Here is a 15,838-nt window from a genome sequence, read left to right as displayed (position 1 = left end):
AAAACAGATGCCAAAAAAACCCTTAAAAGCCACAACCCCACATCCCGGTGATGACAGTTTTTATCCTGAAATAAAAAATTCCACATTTCAGAGATGATAGTCACACATATATCACTGTGGCTGAAGAGTATGTAAGCAGCTTGTTTGGGTTGCAATGTCATTTCTATCATAAAATTGAAATTAAAAAAATTAAATATTAAAGTGTGTTTTTTGAGCTACGGTGGCCAGACATATTGTGCAGACCCCATAGTTAGTATTTAAACAATTGGGGTTGACTGTATTTTTGAAAGTGTTGGAGAGAAGATCAACAGCACTCACAAAGTTCAAAGTGTGAATTTTTCATTCCTCTTTATTGAACATGCATTGCATGTGTCATCAAAGCCAATTGGCTTTGATTACACCAGGCAGCTTTTATTAAACAAAAGATTTAAGAGTGTATTATTTCATTGGAAAAGTAATCATTTCCTATGCTTTCACCTCCATCTAGTGGCCATAATATGGTATTTTGCTGAAATTACATTTGTCCTGAAAAGAAAATGTGTTAGTAGCATTTTGTTTTTTCCTTCATTTGCAAAGAATGTGCATGCAAAGGTTTCCAAGTGTTTGAATACTGTCTATGAAGTCTGTACAGTATTTATACATTTATTCTGTGAAATATATACACTTTGATGGTCGTTTATGGGTCGAGAAGCTGTATGCTACTTGCCCCCTTGAAAATGCAAGGAGTCATTACAGTATTTCTTCCTTTTTCTGTCAGATATATACACCTTAATGTGCATGCTGTGTGCCTATTGACAATGAGGTCTATGCCAAGTGTTTACATACTATTTATGTTGTCTGTACAATAGTACTTCCCTTTGCTGTTAAATATCTAGGGGGGAATTTATCAAAGCACTTGCGAGTGTTTGAACTTGCATGGAAAATATTTGCACCAGATTTATCAAGCTAGTGTAATGTTGTAGATAAATGAGGTTTAACAAGTGCAGATGAAAACATGTTGTTGAAAAAGTTGGTCAAGCTCTGAAGAAAACGGGGGGGAAAACACGTGCAAAAAACATGCAGTTAAAAAAGTAGTGCAGGCTCTGAAGAAAACAGGTGCAAAACACGTGCAAAGTACATACATTTGAAAAAGTAGTGCAGGCTCTGAAGAAAACAGGGGCAGATGTTAAAAGACAGATTTGCACATTAAAAAAAAATGGTCTAAGAGGCTAAAACTGTTGCAAGTGCTTTGATAAATTCCTCCCACTGACTTTTAAGTGCATTTTTGGGCTAAAAAACACAATGCTGTATGTCCTTTTAACACAACCTAATCTGAATCTTTGAATACTGTCATTGGATTCTGTACAATATTTATTTGTCATCTCTGCCCCTTACATTGCAGCCCAATCATACTCCCCAGCCACCAGAGGCGGCTCTCTAATTAGGCCAGTTAGGCGGTCGCCGAAGGCCTCGCGCTCACGAGGGCCTCGCGGCCGCCTAACTCACTTTTGCAGATTCACTGCACCTGACTCTGGCGAGTCCGTCCCTGGGCAGAGGGGAGCTGCAATTTCCTTGCAGGGAGAATGGGGCCCCCGCGGCCTCCGCACAATCCCCGCCCCTCCGCCCATCTGACACTGCGGGCCTCGTGGGGAGAATGGGGCACCCGCGGCCTCCGCAAATTCCCGCCCCTCCCCCCATCTGACACCGCGGGCCTTTCGGGGAGAATGGGGTGCCAGCAGCGCCACTTCCTTCCTTCCCTGAGAGATGAGAGAGCCCGCCCGGTTCCATCGACATGCAGAGGCTCCCGCTCCTCCAGCATTCAGCCGTGGCATCGGATTTGGAAGAGAGCAAGGAGGAGGCCGATACCATCAGAGGGTAAGAAAGGTCTGGGACACAGGGAGTTAACCCCTCGATCAGGAGCAGCAGGTGCATAGAGATCAAGTAAGTGCAGCACCCCTCTTCAAAAAAGGAAAATGCATGCTACAAAAAAAATCATCCTTTTAAAAAAAATACTGTTTTCAGGGCCCAGTCACACTATAAAGAGTGCGTTCCAGTGCGTTTTGCCTCTGGAACGCAACTCGGCCAGCTCACTTTGTTTTGGGATGGGAGGGGGCATGGCGATGCCATGAATTCAATAGCATCACAGCCACCACCCCGCCACGTGATCGCCGGCACCCAAACGCATGGAATATTAGTGCTTGCGCATTGGTCCAGTGCAATCTGCAAAAATACTTTTTTGCAGATCGCACTGGACTGGAACGCATGCCATGCCATCCCATACTGTGATAGGAAAGCAGGATTTAGTGCGTTCTTTACTACTGAACTGTGTCCTTCTTTCTGCTCTCTGCACTATGTGCGTTCTTTACTTCTGCCCTCTATGCGTTACTTCTGACCGCTGTGCGTTCCTTACTTCTGCACTCTGTGCATTCCTTACTTCTGCCCTCTGCGCGTTCCTTACTTCTGCCCTCTGCGCGCTCCTTAATTCTGACCTCTGCGCGTTACTTACTTTTGCCCTCTGCGCGTTACTTACTTTTGCCCTCTGCGCGTTACTTACTTTTGCCCTATGCGCGTTGCTTAAATCTTACCCCTGCACTCTGTGCGTTGCTTACATCTTACCCCTGCACTCTGTGCGTTGCTTACATCTTATCCCTGCACTATGTGCATTGCTTACATCTTACCCCTGCACTCTGTGCGTTGCTTACATCTTACCCCTGCACTCTGTGCGTTCCTTACTTCGGACCTCTGCACTCTGTGCGTTACTTCCATAGGGTCAGGGTTTTGTGTATAGTTATATGTAGAATTTAGATATGAGACAGAAATGGCTGCTGGAATTAAAAACGCTTGCCCTAAAATATGCAATTTATGCAGTTAATTTTTTATTATTGTTTGCATTTTATTTTATTATGTGCAGGGCTTGAAATATTTTAGGGTGTCTCACCAGTCAGTCAAAAATGTCACCAGTCGGCATGACCAGACTATCGGCCTTGCAATTTATGATAACATTTTTTGGGGACAGATAGAGCTTTCTTTTGGTAGTATATAATCACCACTGAGGGGGTACTTTTTTACTACATAATGAAAAAAGTACTGTAAATTTCACATAAAAAAATGTTTTCCCTCCGTTATGTTATAAAACATTTATTCTTACCCATATTTGTGGTAAAATATCAAAGTCGGGGTCACGTCGGGTAAATAGACACCAAACATGTCAAGCTTTAAAATTGTGCGCGCCTGCAAAATCGCAACAAGCGACCACGCCGAAAACTGACCATAGGCAACGCTTTAAACGCTTATATTGCTCATCAGTTTAGTGTTATCGGTTATTAATGACCCTAAAATTATTGCTCTCACTCCAACGTTCGTGGTGATGTATATCATGTGCGGCACAAAAGGTGCAATTGTCGTATTTGCATGTAGGCACACCCGAAGCATATCTTCGTGTGTACGTGGGGGGCGAGGGGCTTATGCCTCTTTATTTTTTTATAATACTTTTTTTTACACAACTTTATTGCTTTCACAGAGGGGGCTAAGAAGCCCCCCTATGTGATAGCCAATTTACATGACAGGCCCTCTTTACGTAGACATCAGGGGTCTCCAAAACCCCTAATGTCTTCTAGGGACCCCAGAGATCTGCTTCATCAGCTCCTGTAGCTGGATTGTGACACTGAATGCAGGAAGTGATGTAATATACATCACATCCTGCATTCAGGGACTGGAGAGGAGATCAGAGGGAGATTGTGTACTGATCTCCTATCACAGAGCAGCCGTGCCGGTCCCGGCCGCATCGGGCACAGCGGATCTCGGGACCGCCAAGGATGCCTGCTCCTATACAAGCAGTCGGGCGTCTCTAGAGATTTCATGTATCAAAAACGTTACCACAGGCGATTACGACCCCTCCATCTTATGTTAATATTGTCCAGTTTTTACATCACCAGTGGCCTCAATCAATTAGAACTATATTATTCACCGTTTATTAAACGGCCTTTTTACATGTTATGGTTTTAAATGTAACTTTTAAATATCTACATTTTAGATTCATTGTGTCCTTTTTTAATTGATTATGTTAAATTATTATTTGCACTACTTATATTTAACAAAACTACATTTATATAGCTTACAAAGATTGAAACAACGGCTCCAACCAATTAAGGGATTTCTTTTTTGATCCCACCCTCAACTTTGGAGACATTTCAAAGATAGATGTTGTTAGTTTTAAAGATATAAGTTGATATTGGGGGCCAAAAATTATTTTGACCGGTCCATTTATATCAACACAGGGGTCTAATAATAAACGATTCTTCCTCTCAGGCGAATGTATACCATATGAATCAATAGTCGAATAGAGATATCAATGTGTTAGAATTGCATCTACATTGTATGATTAGAATTGCATCTACATTGAACAAGTTTGTTGTATTCATTAACTTTTGAAGTTTTTCTGTTATATTCATTAACTTTAGAGGTATCGATAAAACTTCCTGTTGTCTCCTAGCAAATACCGCAATGGGACTATATGTATGCGGGGGATATTTCTTGACTTGAATTTATACTAATTTATACTAATTTCCACTTGTCTGTATTGTTTTAATTAAGTCTAAAAGAAACCCCGAATGTACATGACATACAAAGTTTCCAGCGGGCTCAGATGTCAGGCTGCGAACACTAGAGCGGCTTTAGGTCTTTTTTAGAGTCTCTTTTTTAGAGGATTTATTCCTCGATATTCAATAAGCTCTCTATTCCCTCCTTTTTTTTGTCTTTTTTTTGTCTCTTTAGAAAAAAATATTTTTTTTTGTCTCTTTTAAAATCTCTTATTTAAATTAGTCTCTTGCATTCACAGACACCTATTATCCTGTACTGATAGCTTGTTCCATACATCAAGAAATAGTAATCTTTCCAACTGAAAAGGTTAAAAATTAGTCTCTACTAAAAACAGCCGTCTGCCTGTCAGACGGAAGTCAGCAAAAATCTCAAATACCGGAGATTGGCCCGAACACCTTTGTCAAAGACAAAACCTTTACGATTGGTCATCTTTTAAATAAAAGAACAGGACTCAGGAGAGTTACCTTAGGTTCTGATGAAGGGGGCGTGCCCCTGAAACGCGTAGACCATTTTAACTCACGGGAGCAGAGGACGCTGATTTGGAGATCCCCTCAGACTTCCCCTGCTGGAGATTTTATATTTTATCGTTTCTTTTATGCTTGCGATCATTGGCTTTCGTATAAGTACAATTTCAGTTGCGTGTTGTACCTATCAAATAAACTTTTACACTATGGAGGCGCTCTGTTTTGCTTTTGTCTCTAGAGATGCCCGATTACTTGAATGTAAAGCTCCCGGCCGGCCGTGTAATTACAACGGGCGGCCGGGAAGCTACTCGTCGGCCTCCGCCATCCTCTCGTTTGTGGATTTTTCAAGCCCTGATTATGGGTGTGAGTGGGGGGCCTCACATTTTGAGTTTCGCCTAAGGCCTCCCAAAGTCTAGAGCCACCTCTGCCAGCCACAGTCCTAAATTTGCAGTTATTATCTCTGAAATATGGCACTTCATGATAAAAATTGCCTTGTCTCTGGAATGTGGGGTTGTGGTTTTCAAACTGTTTTTGTAGACTGTTACCCAAATTACTAGTTTAAGTTATGATCCACTATTTAAGCGCTCACACTTACAACAAGGGTGGATAATCTTATTTTGTATCTACCTACAGGATCTTTTAAGGCTCTTAGCCAGAAACAAAAGAGAATATGCACCTTTTGTGAAAATAAATAGTCTTGCCACCGAAATGTCTATGGATCCTATCTTGTCTTGACTTTACATTTAACAGGCTATGCCTGGACAGATCCATAATTACATTCAAAATCCCCATGTATTCAATTCCTCAGGACAGCAAAAACTCATTTTTTTCCTTACTCCATTCAGTCACCCAACATAGAATATCTTTAATTACAAAAATGATATACAAAAGTTCATGGAGAGTTGACATAAACCTCATAAGGTAACACGACTTAGTGACACAGTGTGGTACTGCAGAAAAAGAAGATCACAAGCTGTACTATGAAACCGTTTTGCCACTGGCAAATTTGTATAAAGTTGAGGGCTTTAGCTGAACTTTCCTATAACTTTTAGATCTGTTGTGGCTGTTTTGTCCAATGCTAGAAAAAACAAGATCAGGTGTCACAGCCAAAAATACTTTAAAAAAAAAGCCTATTTTTAAGTTGAAATAATTCAGCTTTGGGTGCTACTGCTGTGAAATTAAAAAAAATGAATAGCACACGCAAAATATGTGATACCAGTATACAGTGTCACTGATGCTGTCTTTGAGAATCATACTGTTCTGTATAAAGCTTAAAGGAAATCAAATCCTTACCTATTAGCCTTAAAAATTGACAGAATTGATTGTCTGTGAATGTTTACTATTGTCTTAGACTACCAGAACTAGAAGTTTTATTTGTTTAACAATACTTTACATAAATAATATAGTGATATTTACCATAAAAAAGTGACAACCACTTGCTGACCGCTGTGTTTACACCCCCTTCCTGTCCAGGCCATTTTTCAGTATTTAGCGCTGCAGTATTTTGACTGACATTTTTAAGTACACTGTACTGAAATTAATTTTATACCATTCTTATCCCCCTATGTGATATCAAATTACAGTGACAGTAATGTCACCTAGGGACCCCCATAGAAGCTGATGAAGCACAGATCTGCTTCATCAGCTTCTCTCTGGTTTCTGTACCGGAGAGTGACAGAGGAATGCTGAAGTGATGTAGTAAACATCACTTCCTGCATTCAAAGATGGGGGCAGGAGAGTGGAGAGAGATTGTGTACTGATCTCCCTCTGTTCTCAGTGCACAGAGCCACATCGCCCATCCAGGATCGGATGCCCGGGATCTCGGGGATGGCGGAGGCGGGGACGGAGACCAAGAGGAGAGGTAAGGGGACTCCCGCCAGACTGCTTCTATGTTAACGGCCATCGCTGGCTGTTTAAAATTCTGGTGGTTTCCCGCTTGTGTGCGTGGGCACAGGCACGAAAGACGTCTATAGATGCCCACCCACATCCAGAAGACTCCCGTCCGGCCATTTCTGAACGTTCGGCAGGCAGGAGGTGGTTAAAAAGCTTAGCTTCCAGTGGCAGAGAAATGTGAAATAATGGCATCTATTTTGTCCCCTGTAATTATATATTGATACTGTTTATTAATTGTTTTCTGGGTTGTTGATAAACACAGCGAATGTTACAACCATCCCATAATTCAGGTCTTGTTCACTTAAACACAGTGCTCTATTGCTCTTCATTGTTGACATTTTGTTTTATCTCACAATCTAAATCCTAACAGAATTACTGTAAACCCTGCTCTTTGCTGAAAGAAATCTCATAAAGCCCGGAAGGTACTATAGCCAGGTGATAATGGATGAGTTAGCATGATTTCAGTAATGCCTCTCACAGGCATTACAAGCTGTGGTTTTAGCAGATCATAAACGTTCTTTTTTGTTTTCTCATTTCCCTCACTTGAAAACGTGCTACTCTGCCAAGAAGAAATATTACAGACAGCAAGAGACTTGCTTTTCTGTGTCTAGCTGGAAATAGAGTGCACTGCAGAATAAATAAATAATGCAAAATGAATATAGAACATCCTGAGCACAGTCATTTGTATGCTTCACTGAAACTTTTGCTTTCCACTTTGTAGACTGTATACAGGTTTTATTTTGAAAATGTACTGTGTCTTCAAAATTATTTTTTCTTACACTCAATGTAATTGGTTTCTAATACCGTTGTTACCTGACTTAGGTATTTGTCTACCTAATTGCTCAATGCAGTTTGGCATTGCATAAAAAATGTATATGAGACACACTTAACAGTTGTATTCAGACAAACATGCATATAGCAGTTTTTTAGCACTGAAGCGCATATGGTTAATGAACCATGCGTTCATTACCCCCAGTGGCACCACACAGTACAATAAATAAAAATGAATACAAATTATAACACGTGTTTCTAAACACAAACAAGCTTTTATATATATATATATATAAGCTTTTTACTTTCTAAATGCTTGTTTCATTTATAAAGCATATTTGATATTCACATTGGTCCATACCTCTGTCCAAATTGGCTAAATTTGCTGAGATTTATCCAACATCTGGATTTCTGACTCCCCAATGGGTAATCTAGGACTTAGTAGTGTCTACTTTATTAATGATATGGACTATGTTACATTTGCCAGCACCAATCACTTTTCTTCATCCTTTGCTTTGACATTGTGAATTATCCACTTTTTCAGTGATTCACCATTTATTGCTGTAGAGACTCAATGCCCACAATCTCTCTCATTGCCCCTCACCATACATTGGTCACACATTGGCTGCGCTGCTAGTAAAGATATTATTGAAAAATATTGAGCTCTCTGTACTGCCATTCACCTTTTCCACCTCCATAGATTGATGCTATAACAAATGGATGTAGAAGGTGAATGCCATTGAAGAGTCAGTAAATGTAGTCAAAGTCAGGCATGCAAATGTGCCTTAATTCAGCCATTGTTTTGTTAATATGTCCCAATTGCCTTTCTGCTTACACCAGTTCTTCAGAATGACTTACTATTATGAAAAGGACTGCTCTAAGGAAGCCATGCAAGGGCAAACCCTATCAGCAGGACAATTCTCACTGGTGGTATGGTGGTTATGGTGGGACCGATCTTTTCTATAATAATGTGCCTATGCACTGGTACTTGCACAGACTCCTACATTATCTGCCTTGGAAAACTATTATGCTATATCAGTTTGGAGCTTGCACTCTACATTTTACCAAACTTTTTAGGATGCCCTAATGTTGCTATATATGATAAGTGCTGATTGCTTTATTATTTTCTGTTTGATTACTTGGAAGTCTTTTTTCTTCCACCATACATACAGACAACACTAAGCACTACTGACCAATATATAGAGAGATATACATAGCCTTCAGCATTTAGGTGCAGTTTCTATATTAATAGATGCTTGATTTACTGATTTACTGCCTAATTTAATTTTACTTATTAGTATCAAATCTTGAGTGGGCATCACATGATTATAAGCTTGATATAGTCATTACAACAGACTGAATGATGCATGGAACTTGGAACTTTATGGTGTTGATTTACTAAAGGCATATAGACTGTTCAACTTGCAAGGGAATTTTCCCTTGGTTTAGTGAATGAGTTAAAGCTCTGCTAATTTCCATCATTCTATCGTGTGAAAGCAAAAATAATTTTTTTTAATTTCCCTTATTCATGATTGTGCATTCTGTCCAAAGTGAAGTTTCAACACATTCAGTAAGCTAATTTAGCATTCGCTTTAAACATGCAAATTCACTTGCAAAGTCACGGGGATATTTGCTATTAGTAAATCAACCCCTATATGCCTATGATTTACATGGACATTGTTTTCTTGAAAGATTTTGATACAGACTATATAAAAACTAATGTCTGCAGTGAATATTCAGTGAGAAAGGGGAAAATTGATTCTACATTAAGAAGAGACAACCATTGATATTATGCCCTTATGCGTATAATACTCATGCTGTACTGACTGCAACATGACACTGTGTTATAACTTTCTGTAAAACCTTAATAAAAAATTACTTGATTTAAAAAAAAAAAAAAAAAGAAGAGACAACCAATAGAACCAGTGTATCAATGCTATCCCTTTTGTGACATTGCGTGACTTATGTAATAGTGTAACCAATATTCAAAAACTGAGGAGATGAACTGCTTGTCATTTTTTCTAAAGAGGTTATGGTGGCATTATGTGACTAAAAGTCTCAGACTCAGCTACTACAAGACTGATATGTATACTAACATGTTCACAAAGTGTTTTGCAGATGCTTTTCCTGTCTTTTGATATTCCATCATTGGTTGGTTACAGAAAACAAATATTTCCTTTTGTCACACTTCCCAAGAAAAACATTCAAATGTTTGAGACATTTTTAAAATATTTTTTTGCAAGCTGAATTTGCCTCTGGTTTGGTTTACTATTTTTAAACACTATCTCAAAATATATAAAAGTGCGTTATATAGATAGAGCCTGAAGGACTACTCATGCTTAATATACAACATTAAACTTTTATGGATTTACATGTAAAAACAATATGGTCTGTGGTTATTGAGTAAGTGTTGTATTGTGGCAATATTCCCAGCTGTTACAGGTTATTCTATTATTAAAACGTTTTCTTCATTATAATATACCATTTATATATTTCCTTTTTTTGCCACTTTTTTTAATCTTTATCATATCATACTCCGCAAAGGTTCATTTTGGCTTTTGTTCTTCACAATATTATGAAAATAGTCCGGAACTTAGGCTTTTGACAAGTAAACAAATTTGCAATGGTGTCCACTTACATCAGCTTGAACATCTAATTAAAGAAAAATAAATATATTCACCAGCACCTTGGTATGTTGATAATCTTGTCCTTTAGTCACATAAAGTAACAGGCATTACAAGCCAGTGCTCTGGAACTTTGCAGGACCCTAAGGTAGAGAGCTATGGGCAAACCTGTAAGGTGTGTGAGGTATACAGTACAATTTCTCAACAATAATTTAGACACACTCCCTATATACCGTATTTTTCGCTCCATAAGACGCACCCCCCCCCAAAAGGCGGGGAAAAAAGGGTGTGCGTCTTATGGAGCCTGACGCACGGAACATGCAGTTTGGGGTGCCGGATGAGCTAAAGCAGACCTCTATGTACAATGGGAGCCGCTGCTCATTTAATACAAGTGATCTATTCAGATCACTTGTATTAAAACCGAGCGGCGGCGGGGATCGAGTCCGCCCCCCTGCCGTGGTTTTCGGGTCGCCCGCTCCTCTGGGGGACCGTGACCATGGGATAGGAGCTCACCATAGAGCCCCTAGAGCAGACAAAGAACATCAGTTATTTGTCTGCTCTGTGTGAACACTGAGACCGTGGCGCTGTAGTCACAGCACCACCTGTCTCAGCGGTCACAAACTGCAGCTTCTGTAACAGTTTCTGTCACAGAAACTGTCACAGAACCTGCCCGCATCCTATGGTCCGGTGCGCCTTATGGAGTGCAAAATACGGTACTTGTATTGCAAGAGCTCATGTGTGCTAGCCTGTGCTTACATACCAAGCTGTTAAGGTCCACATGCTGTGCAGAACCTTCTAATCTAGAAGAATTGTATGTTCTGTGGTATTGTGTGGCACTCTCATGGCAGAACGGGGGGTTGCAGTCACCCAGGACTCTCAGCCAGAGGGTTGAGCAGTTCCAGGAGGCAAGTTCCTGTACTGGGAAAGAGCTGACTTTGCAGTTCTTCCCAGGATTTTTGGATTTGGCTTGGGATCCTGGAACTGGGAGATTTCTAAAAGAATTAGGAGGGGTGAAATCTCCATTCCTGGGTCCATTGTTTAGTAGTGGCCATCACCTAATTGCTCACCTGTTCTGGGCTACAGCTGGGAAGAGGAACAGAGGTGTTCAGGAGTCAGGAGGTCTCCACCCAGAAGTGAGAGGGGAGCCAGGTGGCTGCATGTGCTAGAGGCACAGGGAAGACAGCCAAGGAGGCTGAGAGAGCCATTTACACATTGAGTATGTGCGACAATCTTTGGTCGGTAAGACAGTGTCTACCTGCTGAAACATTAGCAGACTATATGCTGTGTTGATGAAAGAAATAAAAGACTGTCCTGTTTATGTTTCATCCCTCCCAATTCTCTTAGAAATCTCCCAGTTCCAGGATCCCATGCCAAATCCAGAAATCCTGGGAAGAACCGAAAAGTCAGCTCTTTCCCAGTACAGGAACTTGCCTCCTGGAACTGCTCAGCCCCTCTGGCTGAGAGTCCTGGGTGACTGCAACCCCCAGTTCTACCATGGGATTGCCACACAATACCACAGTTCGTTATGCGCATCATCATCATCAACAACAGGTCATTATCCAATTTTATTGCTTTAGCAGTAATGAAAAAATTATTTAACACTATTTTAAAGTGCCATAACTCTGTCTGTTGCAACACCTCTACAGTACTGTTGCTTTCTTTGTATTATGATTTGTATCTTCACTGCATCAGCAATGCCACTCAAAGCATTTTACCCTATTTTGCCACACAGTCAAGTACAGCAATATTTTCTTAAAAATTATTTGGCAGTGGTAGCTGTCACTAAAGTATCACTGTTCCTGTGGAGCAAGACTTACCAAATGACATACACAGCTACACTTAACCGGGGTCAGATGTTGATTCCGGTAACTACACGGGTTCTAACTTTGGAGAAGATAGAAATTGGTGACTGGGTATAGCTCTAAAATCTGAAGACTGCTACCTTTTTTCTTGAATTCCTCCTGAAAAATATCAGTGACTTTCTTGCATGTGAGTGTGACAAGGCACTGCTGTATCTATAGCTTTATAGCTGTATGTCTGCAGTGTGAGATCGAAATCACTGCTGCCTGTGACTGCTAGTCTCAGGGGAGATTTGGAGTGAGATAGTCACCAATTTCTATCCATCATGTCACTACTGTGCGGTTCACTGTTCTGTTTGGTAGAGGCTCTGACATGTAGAGGCAAAAGCCTGCATCTACCAAGATGACAGCCTCTACACAGAGACTACGTGAAGATCAAGGCATGCTAAGTCTGTAATGAGGAATGATCAGCTGCTGGGAGACCACTAACATTAACTAGTTATTTACCTTTAGCTGTGCTACCTTTTTGGGGCACAGCTCACAGAGTACAGTTTCAGTTTAAGAGACATTTATAATTATACTTTTTTTACCAATGAGGATGGAAAAATGAGAAATACCTGCAAATATGCTATAGATCCTTTGCTTCTCAGATATTGAAGTGCAAAGAAAAAATATCCCTGTTTTCTTCCATTTGTTATAGAGAATTTGTTCAACAAGAAGCTGTAAGTTTATCCCTTACAATAAGGATTTGTGTGTTGAGCAAGTGTTGTTAAATAAATGGAACTTCTAAAACCCAATTTAACCCATGTTGCATGCCTTCTCTGAATCTACAGTTAGAAGCAGAGTAGAGGTCTGATGAGTTTAAACATGGTATGGCATTGATCAGTCTAAGATTGAGCACTTTTAAGTGCATTTTAAGTCTGATTTTAGTAAATTATCGGGTTATTGTTACCTGAAGAAGAAGGTTGATAGTTTTAGGGAGTGTTACAGTAATGACCTGTAACATCTCTTTCAGGAAAAAAAGCCTTTACACTACACACTTATATAAGAAGCTCAGATGAAGTTTTAGTATAATACCAAATTATGTGTAACACTCAATCAAGATACCATCTTCCCCCGGCAGCCTTACTCAGTGGGAGTAAATCATTGATTTTGATTTTTTTTCAGTGGTGAATGAAAAATTCAATTGGTACAGCTGTTTTCACAAGTGAAGGGAGATGCATTTTTTTCAAGCAATGTGGTTCACATCGCATGGGAATGTATTCAAATCATCAGTTATGTTATACAAATTCCTATAGTAGTCACAGAATGTGATTAATTTACTAAAGGAGTAGTGACTGTTCACTTTGCAAATGATATGTTCAGTTTGTAGAGTGAATGTTAGTAAATAAAGTGAATATGTGTCACTGTCAATATCCAATTGTGCACCAGTAAAAATCCTTCGAAATGTATCTGGTACATAATTGGATATTTAAAGTGAACACAGGTTCACCTTGTTAATCAATATATCTCTGCAATGTATATTTACACTTTGTTAAGTGAACAGCCTTTATTCCTTTAGTAAATCTCCTCTGGAGCATGCCAGAGATTGTTTTTGGCAATCAAGACAAAATGTTATTTTAATTTCAAACTCCTCACAATTTACTCTCTTTGCAAGATAATATTACCCTATTTCTGGTACTTATTAATGCTTGTCCACATGCATTCAGTTCCGTAATTGTTTATTTGATTACTTACTTTGTTTATGGATCCCAGTTGTTTTATCTTATGTGCCAATTATGTAATAGAGTTCAGTTGTTATTTTTTCTGGTGCACTAAATTTGCTAAATATTATTTTATTTACATAAGGAATTATGTACATTACTTTTACACTCAGTAATGCACTTTCTTTCACATGGTACTATGAGAAACGTATTATGTGATGGCTGTTATATTTCTCTTTTTATACCTTTGCTGATATGGCTTATTTCTGTCCACAAATGTATTTGCAGGATTATTCACTAAAGCTGCAAGGCTGAGGTTTAAAATGCTGTAAATCATAGGCACTGATTTATCAAATTGCATTATTACTTAAGAAGTGGTAAATAGTGCCTAAGTTATGCTAATAAATAATATAAAATCAAATATGTTGAGAAAGTATTTTAGCATGTCTTATAGTGTATCTATGGTCAGGTTGTAGACATTCAAGTATTAACATATTCTTGAAAAAATATATCCGAGTACTGAGGAGCAATTCATCCTTAAAGTTCAAAGTTGACCACTGAAATCAGGCTGATTTTCCCAGTAATTTAGTTAACCTTGCTCCCCCCTCCCTTCTCCAGAAACTCCTGTGTGTTTTGAATTGTTATTAGGAGGCTGGACATCATGCTGAGAAGGGGAGAAGGGTATGGACTTTGGTGCTTCTGCTGTGAACTTTGAGGACTAATTATAGCAGTGTTAATCCTTTTCTACTCTATCCAGAACAAAAGAAAAAAGTTTTCGCTTTGCATACATCTTACCCTTGCACTTTTACTTACTCAATGAGCATGTTTAAGCTATTAAATAAGCCTTATGCTTTAATGTACAGTGTATAGTATCGTTTTTTTAATCACTTATATGTGGATTCACTGTATTATGTCAGTAAGGTAAAGAGTGATGGAAAAAATTCAGTAACTCTGAGTACAATCACTTTTTCTTGATAAGTGTTTGTCAATAATTGCTATAGAATAATACATTTGACTTTTTTAGGTAGAGAGAGAAATTGCATAATGAATTGCAGACCATTGTGATACTGTTTTCTTTGTACAATAACATTCGACAGCATTTTTATTTAGTGATGATTATGTGTATATGGATGAGTGCTATAAATATGGATTTGTGTACAGGAGATTTAATTCTGTTTGACTGTGCTCTTTTACAGTACCTGGTTTTCCCTATCCTGCTGCAACAGCTGCTGCTGCTTATAGAGGGGCACACCTTAGAGGTAGAGGCCGTACAGTCTATAATACATTTCGTGCAGCAGCACCTCCTCCTCCAATCCCAGCTTATGGCGGGTAAGAAATATATCTTGTTATATCCAGTTATTTCCAACAGCAAAAATCAACTTTCTTGAATGCATGCTGTTCTTTTCTCACTGCAGAAACTAACACAGTGTGTTGCCAGGCCAAGTGCCTAAAGTTGTGCACCTTGCTCAGAATATTGAAAAATGACTATAATTTGTACTGTCATGGTTGGTGGCTTTAAGCATTTGATATATCACAGGTTGTTATGTAAATTATACTAGCGCTTAGATGCTGCAGAAAAGAGGAGATTGCTACAATTGAAAATGTACCTCTTGTGATTGCAAACATCTGGTCATTAAAGAGGTTTGATAAAGACTAGGCTGTGAAGCTCCCCTCAAATTCTGATTAATAAGATTTCAGTGCACCAATAAAATCAATTTTTGTCTTCACTTAAGGTGCAGATGTCTCAGTTAATGTGTAATTCTCAGCATGCACCTCTTGACAAAGTGCAGAAGGAATTAAATATAGCCATCAGTGCTCTGATTTATATAGCTACACAAGCAAAGTTTCTTTCATTTAAGTTATCCTATTTTAGGGGTTTCTCTACATAATTTTGTATCACCAACAAATACAGAAATGCAACTCTTAATCCCACTTTTTATTCATGTGCGTACAATTCCACTCCAATAAACCTTGGTTTTGCAAAATCTGGATAAAATATGTCTACT

The 15,838-nt window shown here is 39.1% G+C and overlaps 1 protein-coding gene across 2 annotated transcripts in view; it reads left to right on the top strand.

The window, feature by feature from the left end:
* The window catches only part of RBFOX1 (RNA binding protein, fox-1 homolog 1), a 248,948-nt gene that overhangs the window by 128,843 nt on the left and 104,267 nt on the right, over positions 1-15,838 (top strand). For both annotated transcript variants that reach the window (XM_018556718.1, XM_018556720.1), the window contains exon 6: positions 15,029-15,161. In XM_018556718.1, coding sequence (XP_018412220.1) covers positions 15,029-15,161 — 133 coding nt within the window. The remainder of the gene's footprint in view (positions 1-15,028; positions 15,162-15,838) is intronic.

Source organism: Nanorana parkeri, unplaced genomic scaffold, assembly GCF_000935625.1.
Source record: "Nanorana parkeri isolate BGI_ZX_2015 unplaced genomic scaffold, ASM93562v1 scaffold249, whole genome shotgun sequence".
In the NCBI taxonomy this organism is placed as follows: domain Eukaryota; kingdom Metazoa; phylum Chordata; class Amphibia; order Anura; family Dicroglossidae; genus Nanorana; species Nanorana parkeri.
Note: the sequence above shows the minus strand (reverse complement) of the source record. Positions and strands in the feature narration are given on the sequence as shown.